This window comes from Schistocerca cancellata, chromosome 3 (assembly GCF_023864275.1).
Source record: "Schistocerca cancellata isolate TAMUIC-IGC-003103 chromosome 3, iqSchCanc2.1, whole genome shotgun sequence".
In the NCBI taxonomy this organism is placed as follows: domain Eukaryota; kingdom Metazoa; phylum Arthropoda; class Insecta; order Orthoptera; family Acrididae; genus Schistocerca; species Schistocerca cancellata.
The window spans coordinates 805235316-805255381 of NC_064628.1; the positions used below are offsets into that span (position 1 = coordinate 805235316).

The 20066-nt window shown below is 39.7% G+C and overlaps 1 protein-coding gene across 3 annotated transcripts in view; it reads left to right on the top strand.

Moving 5' to 3' along the window:
- The window catches only part of LOC126175866 (integrin alpha-PS1), a 618855-nt gene that overhangs the window by 505504 nt on the left and 93285 nt on the right, over positions 1–20066 (top strand). For all 3 annotated transcript variants that reach the window (XM_049922880.1, XM_049922881.1, XM_049922882.1), the window contains 3 exons: positions 7055–7262; positions 10295–10432; positions 12657–12798. In XM_049922880.1, the coding sequence (XP_049778837.1) occupies positions 7055–7262; positions 10295–10432; positions 12657–12798 (488 nt within the window). The remainder of the gene's footprint in view (positions 1–7054; positions 7263–10294; positions 10433–12656; positions 12799–20066) is intronic.

Below are 20066 nucleotides of genomic sequence, written 5' to 3' on the forward strand. Positions count from 1 at the left end.
AACAAATTGTTGATGAACTGCTTTTCAATCTCAAAACCAAGTCAGATTGTAAATATCTTTTGTTACTGATGATGCTTTACCTCAATAAAATGAAACCTGTCTGGCAATAAAAACATGCATTTTCTTGTAGTTGTAATGACAGAATGAAATTACCATCAGGAATTGTAAAGCACCTACAGACAATATGGCTATAAAAATGAAGAATTTAAAGACAATGTTTTTGAACAGAATTTTGGATTGTTCCTCAACAGCAGCTTCATATTCGTTTTATTAACTTGAGTAGGGTGGTCCTAGTTACAGGATTTTATGTGATTATATTGCCTGATAAAAGATGTCAGTAGCAGCTAACATTGACTTGATTGTATAGTGAATTTGTAATATCTGGTAGCTTGTAGCATTTTAGTGAAATTGCCTTTGAGAATAATTATTTCGAATTCAAATTGTCTTTCACATTTAGTGTTAAAATTATAATTTCTGACCTGGGCCATTTTGGGTGAGAAGCTTAGACATGATTCAATCCTGAGCAGTTTACTCAGACCCACCTCCCCAAAAGCTTATATCACCCATTTCCATCCTGATGGTAGCAATGATTTAACATGACCCTGGCTTCAACAGACACTGTAAGCATCAAGAATCTATCTTGATCCATAACTACGGTACTCAACAGTGACTCACAAAAGATTGGTTGTTTCATAGTGCAAAATATTCGCACACCTCTTAATGGCATACTGTGTGTCCTCCAAGGAGTTTATGTCCCTCATTCTCACTGTACTGTCCATGCCAGAGCCCACAGAACCCATCTGCTCCTACAGAAGATATACTTTCTGTCATCAGTTTCTTTCATGAAGTTAACAACATACTCGGAAATATTATCTTCTGTCACCCAGACTAGGAAAATATGATAAATTACACTTCGGCATTATTCGGGAGTTGTGATATTCATAGCCTTTGTCGGGCTGGCTGCTTTACCTACTGCCCGATGCTTAAGTAAAGCATATTGAGTCTAGCCTGTCTAGTGTACAAAATATAAACACTTGGACAGGAAATGAACAAATTTGATTACATGCACAGAAAATAGAAACTTATTAAGACTCAGTTGCTTCAGAGAATTTTTACATATGTGTAGAATCTTCTCTCGAGATACAACTCTGATTTAGTGTGAACCAAGTAACTAAATGACTCAGGAACGCCTCTCTGAAAAGCAATAGATAACAAGTCCAAGAATAAGTATATTCCTAGCAGAAATAAAACAGCACCTCTGGCAGGTGGCATGAAAAATGTTTTCATAACTGCGATGTAAACAAACACACAAATGCAACAAAACATGACAATGCACAAGGGAGACAGTAATCTTGGTCGCTAAATCAGCCCTCCCCCTCCCCCCACACCCTCTCCACCCTCTCCGGGGAGGCAGAGTGCCAAACAGAAAGCATGCTGGGAAATGCATGCAACATCCTGATCACGTATTGCATTCTGGAAGAGGATCTGCATTGGGTGGTGTAGGTGCTGGCACCGATGGTGATGCTGGTACTGGTGAAGGAGGTTGTAGCCATGGTACTTCTTTTGGTCGTACTTCCTGGAAAACCTCTACAAGTGTGTTACGTCTCTACAAACAGTAGAGGACTTACTGTGTACTAATAAGTCCGAAGTGTGTGCTCCTCATTGTAGGACTCTGTGTGGACCTACATACAGTGGCTGAAATGACAAATTGATGTCATCCATATGAAGCATGATGTGTGTACATGTTACCAGCTGGGAGATGTGCCATGTCACAAAGCTTGGCAAGGGTGGATCTATTAAATCTATTCCCTCAACTGACAAGCGAAATTGCTATAGTTGTGGTCAGAAAGCCAGAAGGGCTGCACATCTGCAAACTCTGAAGTCACAGTGCTTTGCTGTAAATTAGTTCTGCCATGAGGAATCTAAGTCTGGCTTGTAAGTACTCCTTAGAACAAGTAAAACTGTTGGTAGAGCCGGCACTGTTCTCTAAAGGCTGCAGTTGTGTGTCACAAAACACATTGGACTCAATTTGTTTCGTGACTCACGAATGCAGCCTTTAGAAAACAGTGCCAGCATTCCATTATACTGTTATTTGCTGGATGGTAGCATGTGGTCTTGTGGTGAACAGAATTGCAGAACTTGTTGAGCTGAGCAAACAGGTCTGATTCAAACTGGCAGCCACGATCCATTGTGACATATAGTGGACAACCAAATTGAGAAATTGAGCTTGAAATTAAAGTGGAGGCTAAGGTTTCTGTGGAGATATTATCAGCTGGCATTGCTTCTGGCCAGCAAGTAAAATGATCAGTCGTAGTTAGAATGTAACATTGTTCTTTTGATAGCCATAACGGGCGTACAATTCAAATATGTATGTGTGAAAAGCATGTAGTTGGGTGAGGGAAGTCTCTCACTGGTGCATGCACGTTCCAGGAAACTTTGTTTTGTTGACACATGACACATGGATGAGTCCAGCCATGGCAATCTTTTTGAGTTCCAGGCCAAACAAATCATTGCAAGACCAAGAAGAATGCTCATCTGACACCAGGATGACACACATTATGCAGACTGTCAAAGGCCCATCTTTGGTGTGTAATAAGCAAGAATGGATGTGCTTCTCACAGTAAAGTACTGTGGCCACAGTACAGTTTAATATCTGCACCAGGAATATTGACTATTCGCAATTCCAAGCTATTCTGGTGGAGGTTCTGGACTTCTTGGTCAGTCTCTTGTGCCTCGGAGATTGATGATGCTTGATATGCTGTTGACATGGGGAAGACAATCAGCTATTACACTGTCAATTCCCAAAATACGTACAATGTCTGTGCTGAACTGAGTGATGAATACCAGTTGTTTATATTGATGTGGTGAGCGATTGTTATTGTTCTTAATATTTATGGAATATTCCATCAGTTCTTGGAGGAATGTGGACAAATTAAAAACTTGAACACACAGTATTAATGTTCCACAACAATATTTATTTAATAGTTTTGTTATTAACCATTTTCCAGCTACTTAGTCCATTGTCAGGTAATTTAATAACGAGATATGAAATAAATTTTATTAATTCTGTGTATTCAGGTATTTAATAATTATTATTGTTTCATTGGAATGCGTAAGTGAGCAGTTAATGATCTGGGAAAATAATAAACTCTCTAGCTCCCAGTTGTGAATGGAAGTATTTGATAGCCTTGTAGATGGCAAGAAGTTCTCTATTGTGTGAGCTCCACTTTTGGTGTGTTGGGAGACAGCTTGTGTGAGTATAAAGCCAGTGGCTGCCATGCACCATCATGGAACTGTTGTAACACAGCAATGATAGCTACCAATTTGCCTTGCATCTACAACTAGTGCAAGAGGTTGCATCCAGTTCAGTTTGAGTGAGAACTGCTACATCCTCTGTGCACTGTTTAGCCACTTTGAAGGCAAAGCTCATGGCACCCACCCACTGAATCAGTGGGTTGCCTTTTTGGATCAACAAGAGCCCCAGTCAGTGGTATTTGTAGCTCAGCTGAGTGTGGCAGATGTCAATGGTAGAAGCTGAATATGCCAAGAAAGTGATGTAATTCTCTAGCGGTATTTGGGCAGGCAATTTGTAAAGTAGTTACCACTTTTTCAGGCAATGGTAATGACCCCTTCGATGAAATCTGGTGCCTTAGGAAGTTAACTTGTGACTGACCAGATATGCTGTTGACGGTATTCAGAACCATGTCATACCGTTCTAATCATTGGAAGACTGCAAGTGAGTGTTGTTTGTGCTGCTCTACAGTGGACGAGAAGACAAGAATGTCATCCAAGTACACGAAACGGAAAGGAAGTGCTTGAAGTACTGAATCAATAAATCTTTGTCATGATTGCACAGCACTTCATAGGGTAAATGTCATAAAAAGGTTCTCAAATAACCTAAATGGACTGATTATGGGTATCTCCAGTATATCTTCTTCTACCAATGCCTTAGTACAATCGAGATGCAGCACATAAAACAAAAGTATAATAACATAAAAAAGGCACAGAGTTCCATTCTGGCACTGTTCAGGCATTGAGTGTATAATAGTCTCCACATGGACATCACACTTCTTTGGCACAAGGTGCAAAAGAGACGGCCACTGGCTACTGGAGAGATTAATAATACCTTCCTTTAGCATGGCGTTAAATTCTGCCTTCGCAGTGGCTAAGTGGTCAGGAGATATGTGAGTCTGCATGAGACAGGCAGTCCATCAGTAGTTCTAATATGATGTACTGTGTTGTGACGTACCTCTTAGGCACTCCAGGTGGTCGCGTCAAGGCTGGATATTGCTGCAATAGTCCTGTGAATTCGCTGCTGTCTACTTGCACAATCTTGGCCATGTACACTGCTGTGCTACATTGGAAATCCAAAGCTGTCATGCTAGTAATGCTGTCAGTAATTCATGTGTTGGGTATGTCTGGTAGCAGGTAATAGTATGCTACGAAATTAGCTCCAATTATGGGCTCTGTCGCATCCAAAATTGTGAAATCTCATGTGAAGACTGAATACCAGCCTCAGATCTAATTCCATTCACTGTGTACCATTCGTTGGTATAAAAGAGTTGTTTGCCACAGACAAACTGAGAAAGGTCGATGGTTGACTGCTGTGTAATAGGGTTCAAGGAAATATACATATATCTGATGCAGTATGCACTAAATACTGCTGACCTGACTTCTGATCACTCGTAAATAGGAGTTGCAATTTTGCACAGCAATTGGATGATGCACCTATTTTCCAGTTGTCACTGGCACTTGAATAGGTGCAAGGAATGGTACATTTGTGCACGTGATCCCAAATCTTTGATGATACCAATATATGGAGTGTTGACCTTCCCCAGAAGTTGAAGAGGTAATGGAAGAGTGGCTTCTTGACCTCTTGCGGTAGTTGTTTCTGTCAGTGCTATGATTGTGCTGAGAGGAATATTCACTGAACTGTTTGGTGAGCACATCAACCTTATCTGCAAGACCATCAGAGTCTGTGTGTGTTACCGTAGTTCACAGTATGCTGATACACTGTGCTTACTGTGGTAGGCATCATTTCACCCATTATCTTGTCAGCCAAGTCAGCCTCTGCATTGGAGGGCATCCTCAGTTAGTGTGACTATAATTGCCTATACTTGCAGTGGTAAGTGACTACTCCATAAAATCCTACAGTCTCTTTGCATAGATGCCGATCAGGGTCATAGAATGTTGTTTACTAATAGCTTCTTTCCATGGAGTGTGTAAGTGCTTATGTCTTCATTGTTTTTACTGGATTCAGTATGATTATGCCAAGCCGTTTACAAATAAATTCTAAAATTCTGAACACGTTAGCACTTGTTTCATTATTTGTAGTCACTACATTAATACTTATATTAAAACAAAACTTGCCTTTTGTGGTCCTCTTGAGATGCCAAGACTCGAAGAGTTTCTCATAAGAGTTTGTTGTAGATGGCATGGTTATCACACCTTCAGTCACTACGGTGTACCGATGATCTAGCTGACTCATCACTCATGCAAACTCCGTGCAATCTGTTATGATTCCTACATAATAAAAACTGGCCTGCACTTGCGCAAATCACAGCATGGGATTGTATGTGGCCAGAAAGGTGGTAATTGCACGACAGTTCTGGATATCGATACTTCTGTCGCATCCGATGTAAAAGTTCTGGTAGGAAGCTTGAGTTCTTCCTGTGCTGCAGGGTAGGATAGAACATGACAGGCTGTCCAGGTATCAGGATGGCTGTTTTATCTGCTGTCCGACTATCTAAGTTACACATCTTGAGATGTAGCCTGACTGGTGTAGGAAATATCAACTCTCATGTGGGGAATAAATGAGCTCTGTTGCATGCCTCAGAAAACAGAATCTTATTATGAGTCGGCAGCTTCAGAGAAGTTTTACGAACATGTAGAATGTTCTCTTGAGATACAAGAATAACTCTAATCTAATGCATAACCAAATAACTAAGTGACCCAGGAATACATCTCAGAAAAACAATAGATAATAAGTCCAAGAATAAGTATGTCCCTAATAGAAATAAAATAGTGCCTGTGGCAGCTGGGATGAAAAATTTTTTGACATCTGCAACGTAAACCAACACACGTGTGTGAAAGAACGTGACACAGCACAAGGAGGACTGTAATCTCGGTTGCTAAACCTTTGCATACGTCTCTGCCAGTATGCTTTTGCAAACAAAGTGATGTTCATGATCTGCCAGCAGGTTCCCATATCATCTGCTTGTGAGAATTAATGCCAGGTATTACAGGGGTCATATTTCATCTCGTGTAAGCCCCCCCCCCCCCCCCCCCCCGCTCCCCCCTTTCCTCTCCACATGCTGGGATAAAATTCAAAGTATCTAATGACAATTTGTTGTCAGAAAGTATAAGTGAAGAGGTACTAATAGATCCCCTTCCTCTTTTCTTTTCTCCTCCCCCCTCCCCTGATACTTGAAGTAACAATTAAGATTACACGAACTACATTAGGAGGAAATGCTTATGTTTCTTCTTGCTGTATCAAATTGAAGTCTCTTCTAGGCAATATTGTTGGCTTAGTTAAACAATGTCAAAATTGTGATTGAGACAACTGAATTGTAGATAGATGGATTATTTGTTTGCAAATAGCTGATCATAGGGATGGGAATTAGACATCCTTCACACTTGATTTTGTAGTTATGCCTCTATAGTATCTCCTCACTTGTGCGCACACTTGTACACTAGCTCAAAAAAGGATTTGTTGGAAAGCTGTCGAAGTTTTCAGTCTGAACTGAATTGATATGACTATTTGTTTGCTGGGGTTAAGGTGGAAGTTAACTTTGTGAAGCTATTTTTGTCTTGTGGAGGAGGGGGTGCCCTGCCTTGCCCTTCACAGGGTACATCTGTGCACATAATTTTTGTAGTCTCAAGTAATGCAATACAGTCTCTGGTACTTTAACAGCACCCAACAGAATTACCATACCAGGCTTTCAAAAATATGTTCCACAATGTGTGTGGGTTCTTTTTTTTTTTTTTAAAAAAAAAAGAAATAGCTTAGCTGTATCGATGATCATTTTCTAATTTGGAAAAAAAATGCTTATAGGTATGTCTGTAGCTGCTGGAAAATTTTTTGGAGATAAGATGTGCTATGCGGCTGGAGCTCCACGCTCTGATGGCACTGGTCAAGTTCTGATTTTCAGCAAAAGACAGCAGTTTGTAAACCCAATGGCATTACGACTCATTTTAAATGGGGAACAGTTTGCTTCAAGTTTTGGCTATGAAGTTGCAGCAGCAGATGTTGATGGTGACAAGTAAGTTGTTTAACATTTTAAATCTTTATAAAAAGTTATTAATACAACTTTTTATGGTTATTTTACACTTTATTTCCTATTTGTGGCTGTGAATTGAAGTAAAAAGCCACTTATTTAGCATGTCACACAGAACTGTTGTGATTAAAACTACTTGTTTGATTTCTGTCTTGTGGCTCTACAGCTTTGCCATATTGCTTGTCACATGTGTTTGCCTAAGGCTTCAACAACAGGAGCTAGCTGCCAACACGGGATGAAAATTTTAGTACTAGGACAGTTAAATGACCTGCTTTTATTGCCCAGTAATGCTACATGCCTCTACTTCAAAACTCCGACTCAAATGATGCTTTGCTCGGGCCCACTGATTAAAGGAACTGAGGTTGAAGACATGAAGTGTAACAAGCAAAGTTTTAGTCATACTTTATGTGGGAGAATGTTATATTTTTTCTGATTTTTGAATAACCTGAAGTTAAAAAAAATGTAATGCTGGAAATTATTAACATGCATATTGTACAAGACTACAGTTTAATGTAACAAATATTAACATTAGCCAAGGTATATTATTATGGCAGCTTAGCTGTTACAAACAACTCAATATGCTAGAAATATTAGGCAGTCCACTGAAAATTAATTTTCGAGGTAGGGCTGGAAAGCAAGGGTTTGAAGGACATTAGTGGTTGAAATTTTTAGCGGTGCATGTGGGCAGATGTCAACTTGGATAATAAATGAAAGATCCTGGAGATGTCCCAAGATGACTGTGCATAATCTTCATTGTCCACATCATTTGCGCTAGATCAGGTTACCTCGAGGCATTTCATGGTAATGCCATCAAGTATCCGTGCACGGCTGCCTGATACTCATTCCAGTATTGCTTGAAGCTATGTGTAACATGTCATTCAGTGTAATGGAACTGACAAAGCCACATTTCACTGTCTTGCTTCGAACTTACTCTTTGGATACTTTAGGTTCGGCTGATGATGACTTGCACTTTGTACTGGTTTCCTATTTCCTCGTTATTGGCTTTCATGAATCAACACATTGCTCACTCAGCAGCCTGTGGTGGTTACAAGCCTTCCAGCTGCCACACCTTTCTGAACTTCCTGTTTACAGTTCTGCTACTAACTTCATTGGTCCTTGTGCACATGGTATTGTCACTAATATAGCAGGAATGACCAAAACGCCTCAGTAAAGGAATGGACCTGACTTGCAGATATTTTTTTCACTGTATCACCATCACTGCCATAGGTGGTGTCCTCCTGTTAACCACAGAGAACCAAAAATCACACTTCGTGGTAGCACATGCTCTCCTGCCCCTTCTCTCCCCCCCCCCCCAATCCCTCCCCCACCCCCAACATTTTCCAGTGCCTAACGCCTCACACAGTCAGATGTCACATAGATTGAAGCATTGACATGCAGATACATTATACATTTACTGGCCTCAGTATGGCCATTGAACATGCTGTCTAAGACTGCAGTACTTGAGTCCAGAATCAATCGGCACTGGTGCATTGTTTCTATCCCTGTCTGAAACCTGAGGATATCTGAGAGCTGGTCCATATTGATTTCGAAGGCCCATTCCATAGCCCAGTGTGACTCATAGTGGTCAATGTTCTCTCAAACTTCCACTTATCATGAGAATGTTAACCATTTGTGCAGCAGCTACAATCCAGGAAATTTTTCATAATCAAGGGTGCTCCCTGCACCCTAATTTCTGATAGGAATCCCCAATTTGTTGCCTCCATATTACCACTCCTGTGATAGAAATGGCTTTGAAGATTTGACCACCACTCTTTCCATCCAGTTTCTAGCTCAGAGGTGGAGCAGATAGTTATAACTTTCAAGGCTCAAGTGTAGAAGGCCATGGTGTGGTCGCCATCCAGAGAAGCTCTGACCAGTGGTTGCATACCATTTCACCGTTGTCAGTGTATGCTGCGTGGTCAAAATTCTGCACATTCACAGACAACAGACTCATCATTACATGGACTTTGAATACTGCCTAGTGCCCTGTCCCGTCCCCCCCCCCCCCCCGCCCCTCCCCCCCCTCTTTTTTCAAACTTCTTCCAGAACCCATGCCAATGGACACTCTACAGAGTAATGCCACACACAAATCTGACCACATGCTAACAGCTCCAACAGTCCTCATGCCAGCAGTTTAATCAGACACTGATTTGTAGGAAGCCATGGAGGAAGATCCCATGATCAACCTTACCACCCACTCCCGTCAGTCCCAGCAGCATCCCAGCCATTTCTGGACCCGTGTGCCCTTTAAATTGTCGAGTTGTTCAGTATCATATGATGCTATGTCGACTCAGATGATAAATCATAGTTCCTAGGGGTATCAGAGTCAACAATCATATCTATAAGCAGCACTTGCACGTGGCCATCTATAAGCAGCACTTGCACTTGGCCAGGTGATCACAAGGTGATTCCGTGTAACACTGTTAAGCTCACAGAAGCTGGCAGTCATTCTCCAGTACAGTATGAAACACACATTTGTCAGACACATTCAGCATCATGGAACCAACTTAGTTTCATCTCACTGTCTTTTTTTCCTTAGGTATTTTATGTTTGTGATGATGATTTGTGCTTCATACTGGTTTCCAATTTGTGAGTTATTTTCTTTACCAGGTCAGTACATCATTCCCACATTTTGCGGTGCCAGTCATGCAACACTGCTTCAGACATTGCTGTTTACAGCTCCACTGCTACTTGCAGTGTTCTGTCTGCTCAAAGCCATGTTGATGCCATTTATTGCCACTTTTTCTATGATACGATCTTGCTAGGTACATAAAATTACATTTTCACCTAATATTTCTGCAGAAAACTGAAGATATGTTACTTTTGAGTAGAGTAATCCTTTTTCACTTTTTTAATGTTAATTTTGGCAAAGAACTGTTTGATTCTCCCATTTTGCTGTCACTATTTCCTAATGGCTGTGAAAACTGTCAAACATATTGCAGTGGATTCGCACAGCTTGTTCTCACAATTAAAAGTGGCATAATTTTACAATAATCCATTATGTTGTCTTTCCTCAGACGTGCTGACTTGATTGTCGGAGCTCCTTTCTACTTTTTTAAAGAAGATGGAGGAAGAGTGTATGTGTACACAAATCTCAGAGAAGACTGTGAAGACTGCAACAAACCCGTTACACTAACGGGTCAACTTGAATCTAGGTAAAGTATCATGCTAGATAGTAATATGAAACAACTATATTGTTTAATGTAATATTCTTTCTACTCTCTTAGTGTGGATAGCCAACGCATTATTTTGGAATATCAGTCACTAGATACACATAGATAAGAAAGTAATAACTAGGAGATGCACAATCCCGGTGTTAATCAAAACTATTACTTTCTGGGTGCATTTGAAGCACAAGCCAATTCTGAATTATATCCAGAAAGAAATTTTTGTGTGCCGATATTTCTTAGAAAATGAAAAGTTATTGCAGAACTTCAAGGAAGTATTTATTTTTATCTTACTATTACGTTTTGCCAAGTATTGATGGAGAATCTAGGTAAGCAAACACCAAAAACTTTCAGTTTATACATAGCAAACAATGGAAAATCCAGAATGGAATGTAACAATATTATGAGAAGGAAAGTTGCTACTCACAATATAGCGAAGATGCTGAGTCGCAGATAGGCACAACTAATCTGTGCCTCTCTGTGCCTGTCTGCAACTCAGCATCTCCGCTATATGGTAAGCAGCAACTTTCCTTCTCATAAATTTATACATAGCACATGACACACAACAATCGCATTATGTTTTTACTTTTGTGGACAGCATTGGAAAGCTTTGTGGGCTATCAGTGACTTCCATTGTCATTGCAGGTAAAAACATCAACACCCTGTTCATATGGTACACTCGTGGAAAGCAAAAGGTTTTTGAAATGTTTCAAAGGTGGGGCGGGTAATATGAATGTCACTGGAAACTAGTCAGGGCAGTCAAACACTGCTTTTGCTTCCACTTTGCGGTTAGTGGGAATTTTAACTTGTTTCTCAAAGTAAATCTCTGCTACACACCTCCCACCTGCTCTCCCCCCCCCCCCCCCCCCCCCCCTGTCAATCCCCTGTTGCTGCTACAGAGCTGAATTTCTCTTGTTATGGAACCACAGTATGAAGTGGTGTGGGATGGGATCTTTGTTTTTTTGGGAAGTGATAGATAGTGTCGGAAGTTCCATGCGGCTTTTCGCGGATGATGCTGTAGTATACAGAGAAGTTGCAGCATTAGAAAATTGTAGCGAAATGCAGGAAGATCTGCAGCGGATAGGCACTTGGTGCAGGGAGTGGCAACTGACCCTTAATATAGACAAATGTAATGTATTGCGAATACATAGAAAGAAGGATCCTTTATTGTATGATTATATGATAGCGGAACAAACACTGGTAGCAGTTACTTCTGTAAAATATCTGGGAGTATGCGTGCGGAACGATTTGAAGTGGAATGATCATATAAAATTAATTGTTGGTAAGGCGGGTACCAGGTTGAGATTCATTGGGAGAGTCCTTAGAAAATGTAGTCCATCAACAAAGGAGGTGGCTTACAAAACACTCGTTCGACCTATACTTGAGTATTGCTCATCAGTGTGGGATCCGTACCAGATCGGGTTGACGGAGGAGATAGAGAAGATCCAAAGAAGAGCGGCGCGTTTCGTCACAGGGTTATTTGGTAACCGTGATAGCGTTACGGAGATGTTTAACAAACTCAAGTGGCAGACTCTGCAAGAGAGGCGCTCTGCATCGCGGTGTAGCTTGCTCGCCAGGTTTCGAGAGGGTGCGTTTCTGGATGAGGTATCGAATATATTGCTTCCCCCTACTTATACCTCCCGAGGAGATCACGAATGTAAAATTAGAGAGATTAGAGCGCGCACAGAGGCTTTCAGACAGTCGTTCTTCCCGCGAACCATACGCGACTGGAACAGGAAAGGGAGATAATGACAGTGGCACGTAAAGTGCCCTCCGCCACACACCGTTGGGTGGCTTGCGGAGTATAAATGTAGATGTAGATGAAGTGTCCTTCTTCTCCTCTTGTTTTTCCAGTCTGTGCTCCATCAGCACAGACTTACCTAGACTAATTGTGTAAGTGACATACATCTACCTCACAGTGTTCAGCCACAGTTTGAATTGTTTGACCAATTGAATCAACACATTTTCTTGGAAGACGCAAGTTATTTACTGGTCACAATGTGGAAGTGGACACAGGACACACAGAGGCAAGTTTGAATAGCAGTAAATAGTGGCAGAAACAGTAGCAGTAGTATGCCAAGGCTTTGATACATCATCTACATTAAAAATAAATAATATGGTATTTATTGTTGTTATTATTAATCATGATATTGATATTTTGGTCACTGCTGTAGTAGTGAACTGTTATGAGTGCTCATTTCACTTTTTGTAGGTTTGGTTTTGCTATTACCAACCTGGGAGATATCAACAAAGATGGTTTTGATGACATAGCTGTAGGTGCTCCATATGATGGCAATGGAGCCGTTTTTGTCTACTTGGGGTCAGAGAAAGGAATCATCACAGAACCAGCACAGGTATGCAATTATTGCAGTGTAAATATTTATGTTGTTTTGTTGAATAAGAACAGGTTGCCTCTTTTAAGAGAGAAGGAGAATAGCGAGGAGACAGACTGTACGATATGAGACTGGTTTGTTCTTAAAGGCCAGTGCAAAAGACTAAGTGCTCTATATATAAGGGTTCCAGATAAGTGTCAGGCAATTAAATTTGCATGTGTTTATAGATGACTCAGAAATGACACATTATAAAAGCAATATAGTGAACTGATTAACTTTACGGTAATAAAAATCCTTGCGTATTTGATACAGCTTGAATAAAATGACTTTGTGGTTAACAGATTACTGTGCTGGTGGGCTGTATTGGTGGTGTGCAGCCAGCTGTGCTCGACTAGTCTCTGCATGTACATAAAAAACAGCCAACACACCAACCATATGGTGCTAGAGAAAAAACTGGTACTGGCTGACGGCTACCAGTTGACTCACTCGAACATCTGTCACAAAGTTATTTTAATCAACGTGTAATTCCCAGTCTCTAGTGATTATGTACCATTTACTGACCTACAGCTTGAAAGTAATTGGCCTGTTCACTGAATTCACTTCATTTGTAGCTACAGTGCTGTTGCATAGTACAGCAGTTTCAAGTTTAGACAACATTTGTTTTAAATAATTCCTGAAGGAATCTTCAACTCTGACCATCACTTGCTTCAAGTGAAGATTAGGCCAAGCCCAAGAAACAGAAAGGCAATACAGAACAAAGAAGATAAAAAAAGACAAAATTATTGAATAAATTAATCAAAATGCAACAGAAAATTGGACGGACCTCGCAAAGACAATTCAGAATGCAGCTTGATCAGGCCACTGAATGTAGAATCCAGGCATGGAGGAAGTTTAGCAGTAACAGAACAGAAACTTGGCAGGATTTCCTCAAAGTCCAGAAACAATGCTCAAAAGATATTAGATGAATGAACAGGACATACAGCAAAAGTACACTAAATGAAATCGAGGAAGACCTCAAGAGAAATAATATGAGAAACTTTTACAGAATACTCAGGGAAGATATAAAGGATTATAAACCTCCAAATATACATTTGAAAGAACAAATAACAAAGAAAACTGCAAAATACTTTGATAAACTCCTCAGCTGTGAGAAACCTAAAGAAAAATTACACTTCCTGGAAACAACACCAAATCCAATTTTGAAACTGTCACTGAGGTAGATGACTTTATATATATATATATATATATATATATATATATATATATATGAATAACGTTCCACGTGGGAAAAATATATTTAAAAAGAAAGATGATGAGACTTACCAAACAAAAGCGCTGGCAGGTCGATAGACACACAGACAAACACAAACATACACACAAAATCTAGCTTTCGCAACCAATGGTTGCCTCGTCAGGATATGAGGATGGATATGTGTGTGTGTGCGAGTGTATACCTGTCCTTTTTTCCCTCCTTTTTTCCCCCTAAGGTAAGTCTTTCCGCTCCCGGGATTGGAATGACTCCTTACCCTCTCCCTTAAAACCCAAATCCTTTTGTCTTTCCCTCTCCTTCCCTCTTTCCTGACGAGGCAACCATTGGTTGCGAAAGCTAGATTTTGTGTGTATGTTTGTGTTTGTCTGTGTGTCTATCGACCTGCCAGCGCTTTTGTTTGGTAAGTCTCATCATCTTTCTTTTTAAATATATATATATATATATATATATATATATATATATATATATATATATATATGTATATATAATAGAGGGAAACATTCCACGTGGGAAAAATATATTTAAAAAGAAAGATGATGAGACTTACCAAACAAAAGCGCTGGCAGGTCGATAGACACACAAACAAACACAAACATACACACAAAAATCTAGCTTTCGCAACCAACGGTTGCCTCGTCAGGAAAGAGGGAAGGAGAAGGAAAGACAAAAGGATATGGGTTTTAAGGGAGAGGGTAAGGAGTCATTCCAATCCCGGGAGCGGAAAGACTTACCTTAGGGGGAAAAAAGGACAGGTATACACTCGCACACACACACACTTACCTTAGGGGGAAAAAAGGACAGGTATACACTCGCACACACACACATGGATATGTGTGTGTGTGCGAGTGTATACCTGTCCTTTTTTCCCCCTAAGGTAAGTCTTTCCGCTCCCGGGATTGGAATGACTCCTTACCCTCTCCCTTAAAACCCATATCCTTTTGTCTTTCCTTCTCCTTCCCTCTTTCCTGACGAGGCAACCGTTGGTTGCGAAAGCTAGATTTTTGTGTGTATGTTTGTGTTTGTTTGTGTGTCTCTCGACCTGCCAGCGCTTTTGTTTGGTAAGTCTCATCATCTTTCTTTATATATATATATATATATATATATATATATATATATATATATATATATATATGAATATAATAGAGGGAAACATTCCACGTGGGAAAAATATATTTAAAAAGAAAGATGATGAGACTTACCCAACAAAAGCGCTGGCAGGTCGATAGACACACAAATAAACACAAACATACACACAATAATAGAGGGAAACATTCCACGTGGGAAAAATATATCTAAAAACAAAGATGATGTGACTTACCAAACGAAAGTGCTGGCAGGTCGCTAGACACACAAACATACACACAAAATTCAAGCTTTCGCAACAAACGGTTGCTTCATCAGTATATATATATATGTGTGTGTGTGTGGATGGATATGTGTGTGTGTGCGAGTGTATACCCGTCCTTTTTTCCCCATAAGGTAAGTCTTTCCGCTCCCGGGACTGGAATGACTCCTTACCCTCTCCCTTAAAACCCACATCCTTTCGTCTTTCCCTCTCCTCCCCTCTTTCCTGATGAGGCAACAGTTTGTTGCGAAAGCTTGAATTTTGTGTGTATGTGTTGTGTTCGTTTGTGTGTCTGTCGACCTGCCAGCACTTTCATTTGGTAAGTCACATCATCTTTGTTTTTAGGTATATATAATATATTATATATATATATATATATATATATATATATATATATAAAACTCTTTGCCTTTGAATATGTCTGCTTGTGTCTGTATATGTGTGTGTGTGCGCGAGTGTATACCCGTCCTTTTTTCCCGCTCCCGGGATTGGAATGACTCCTTACCCTCTCCCTTAAAACCCACATCCTTTCGTCTTTCCCTCTCCTTCCCTCTTTCCTGACGAAGCAACCATTGGTTGCGAAAGCTAGAATTTTGTGTGTATGTTTGTGTTTGTTAGTGTGTCTATCGATGTGCCAGCGCTTTCGTTTGGTAAGTCACATCATCTTTGTTTTTATAAAGAACAGAGACCCAGGATGAGATGGTATTATCTCAGAGATCAGGAAACTCAAAGACCAAAGCATCACAAAGAAAATTTGTAAAAGTCTCATGGAAATATGGATTACAGAGAAAATTCCACAGGAATGGAAATGTGCATTTATGCACCCACTTCACAAAAAGGGCAACAAGACAGACCTTTATGAGATATCTTATTATTGCTGGTCACTTACAGAATTCTCTCCAACCTGTTACTCAACAGACTAGAACCAGAAGCTGATACAGAGACAGGTGAATACCAAGCAAGCTTCAGAAAAGGAAGGTCCTGTAATGAACAGGTTTAGAACCTGTGAGTGCTCCTAAAGGTCAGACAGACACAACACTGTAGCCACATTCATGGACTTTAAGGTGGTTTATGACTCCATAGACAGGAATACTCTCTTTGACACACTAGAATAATATGGGATAGGCAGAAAAATTAGGACACTCATGCAACAGCCTCTCACCATCACCACATCCAAAATAAAATTTATGGGGGAAATCTCAGTACTATTAGAGATACATACAGGGATGAGATAAGGAAATAATCTTTCACTGTTTTTATTCAACATGGTCTTGCACAAAAGAAGAAAAGGTAAAAGGGATTCAATTAGGAAGAACATGTGCAAACAAGACTATTGTAAAATGCCTGGCACTGTAAGATGAATTGGCAATATTCAGGAACAAAAGATAAGAAACACTGGAGTACTTACATAAAATCTCTGCTAAAACAGGTCTATGAATATCACAAGGAAAAATACATGGAAAGAAAGAACAACAACACACAAGACATGCACACAAAATGCAGAAAGGCTAATGGAATGGAAAAATTGAAATCTCTTGGAGAATACACACGAATAGGAGGATCAAACAAGGCATCCATCATAGATTGAACAGAAAAACTTCAGAAAGAGTTCAGATTGACATGGATGTCCCGGAATAAAAGAAATATTTCAAGACAGGCCAATCTCAGGTACTACTTCACAATTGTACTTCCAGAGGCACACTATGCTTCAGAAATGACACCGATCGGATCATCAGGCATCACAGGAACAGTAAAATAGAATGTAAAATCCTCAGAAAAATTTTTGGAGCAGAACACAGAGAATAACCAAAGAATTATGCGAGCACACAGACATGATCAGGAAACACCAACTAACATTGTGTGGCACAAAAATGAACAATGGTAGACTTACAAATAGGATTTTTGATGTAGTAAATAGTTCAATAAAAAATTAGTTTCAGAAATAGAAGAACTAAAACAAGCAGGAATTAGTAGGGAAATGATAAGTGAAAGAGACAGTTCATAAACAAAATTATGAACACAAAGTCTGAAGTAAAAGAAAGGAATAAAACAGGGAAAATATGGAAGAGCAAAGGAAACAGGAACACTGTCAAAGAGTGAAAAGATTTTGGCAAGAGAGAGGCAGGAGGAGAAATCAAGAACAAATTGAATAATCATGCACAGTCTATTAAGTAAGATCATGGTCAGGTGAGTCAGTAGAAAAACATATTTGACAACAAGTTAAAACATATATATGTCTCATATACGCACAAAAGAAAAATGAAATTACAATTAATACTATGCCTATCACCCACAGCATCAGTCATTTCTTGGCTTCTGTGAGGCATGCTTGAAACCAAGTTTTCTGCATATTCATGTGGAAGAGATCTCCAAGTGCATCAAATTTGTGTTGACAGCTGTTTCAAAGTGAATTTTGCTTGCACTTGATGCAATGTTAAGAATGGGTTTTCCGAAAAAGGTTAATAAACAGTTTTTACTTGCCGATTGAGCCAAATTCTTCAAAGTCATCCACATTTTTTAACAGTTTATAGCATGTTACCATTTTTGGACAAATGACTTTTACCATCCATATATAATGCCAGCCACCATTCTTACATAACAGACTGTAACATTCGAGTTAAAATCTGTCTTAAGGGCAAAAATATGTAATAATAATATTTAATAATAATTTTTGCATGACTGGAGTAGCAACTGTAGAATAAAAACTTCTTGTGTAAATAGTAAACAGCCAATCATTAGCAAAGTGGAAGGTTTATTAAAAGGCCTTTACCGTGGTTTCTACACACACACACACACACACACACACACACACACACACACACACCAGTAGAATAATATCTCATTATGAATACAAAAAAATATTCAGAATTACTGGCATACATGCTGTGGCAGAGTGATGTTACAGCGGAAAGGCACTAATCAGATATAAAATTTCACCTTCATAATTATTAAAACATGCACCACATGGTAGTTGTCATTTGGTATTTCCACACCAATGTACCGCTAGCTCAGTAGCATCAAGTCATGATAAAATTTCATTCACTATAACGCACCCTTCTTGCGCATACTATTAATGCCCTCTCATGCCAGAAGCTTTTCTTAGCCCAAATGCTGCATATGTGATGCTAGTGCCCTAGCTGTACATTGGCGAGGAGATACCAATGGCAACAACTATGTTGTGCATATTTTAATTACTGTTGACTTGTTTAGGTCGTCAATATTTCCTTCTGGAGAAAACATTTTTATAAACATTGAAAATATGATAAAGGTGTTTTCATATGAGGTGTGACAATAAAGTAATGAGACTGATGTGAAAAAAATGTTGCTTATCGTTTTAGTCAAGTTTAGTGTTGTCTCCTTCAAAGTAGTTCCCTTCTGATTGCACACCCTTTTTCCAGGACTTCTACCATTGATGGTAACATTTCTGGAACTCATCTTCTGCAATATCCTCCAAGACCCTTGTCACAGCTTTTTGGACATTTTGTGTTGTTTGAAAATGGTGTCCCTTGACTGCCGTTTTGACTCTGGGTAATATAAAAAAGTCGCATGGACTGATATCTGGTGAATAAGGTGGTGTTGGTAGTACTGAAATTTGTTTTGAGGTTAAAAATTGCTGTACTGACAGAGCAGTATGGGATGGCACATTATCGTGATGCAGAATCGAATTATCAGCAATGTTGGCATGGACACGAAGAACTCTTTTACGAAGCCTTTCTAAAATTTCTTTGTAGTAATATAGGTTAACTGTTTGTCCAGGAGGCACCCACTCATTATGAACAATTCCCTTGGAATCAAAGAAGCAAACAAGCATGCATTTCACTTTTGACTTTGACATGCAAGCTTTTTTTGGTCTGTGTGATCCCTTTGAGCACCACTGCGAACTTCGGCATTTTGTCTCTGGATCATACTGGGGGGGCGGGGGGGGGGGGGGGGGGGGGACTTTCATCACCAGTGATAACATGGCACAACAATACTGGATTGAATTCAGTTTGCTCTAACAAATCGGCTGCCACATTTTTCCGTGTTTCTCACTGTGTGAGATTTTTGGGGACCATTTTTGCACAAATCTTTCTCATACCAAGATCTTTAGTTATTATTAGATGAACCATTTCTTGATTGATGTTCAGTTCTTCTGCAATCATTTTCATGGATAATCTTCGATCAGATTGTATGAGTTCAGGCACCCTGGCCAAGTTGACATCCGTTCGTGAGGTTGATGGTCATCCACTGCAGTCTTCATCTTTAGTATTCGTTCTGCCTTCACTAAACATTTTATGCCAACAAAAAACTTGAGCTCTTGACATAACCTCCTCTCCAAAAGCCTTCTGAAGCTTACCATAAGTTGTCGTCGCGTTTTCACCGATTTTAATGCAAAAAGAAATGGCTTACCAACTCACGACTGAGTAGTTGCATCGATGTGCCACTTGAACTAGAAGCAGCTTATAGACCAATGTCAAAAATATTGTGCCTACGCAAGCCTGCAGGGTTGCCACATCTTGCAAAGAAAATCAGTCTCATTACTTTATTGTCGCACCTCGTAAACCTTCCATTTTGCAACTGTTTGACGGTTTGCCTTTTCTGCAAGAATACTATTTATGTAATAATGGTAATAAGAATAAATAATTCCTTAAGTCATGTTGCGAGATGAATCAGTGCTACCCAAATTCTTGATAA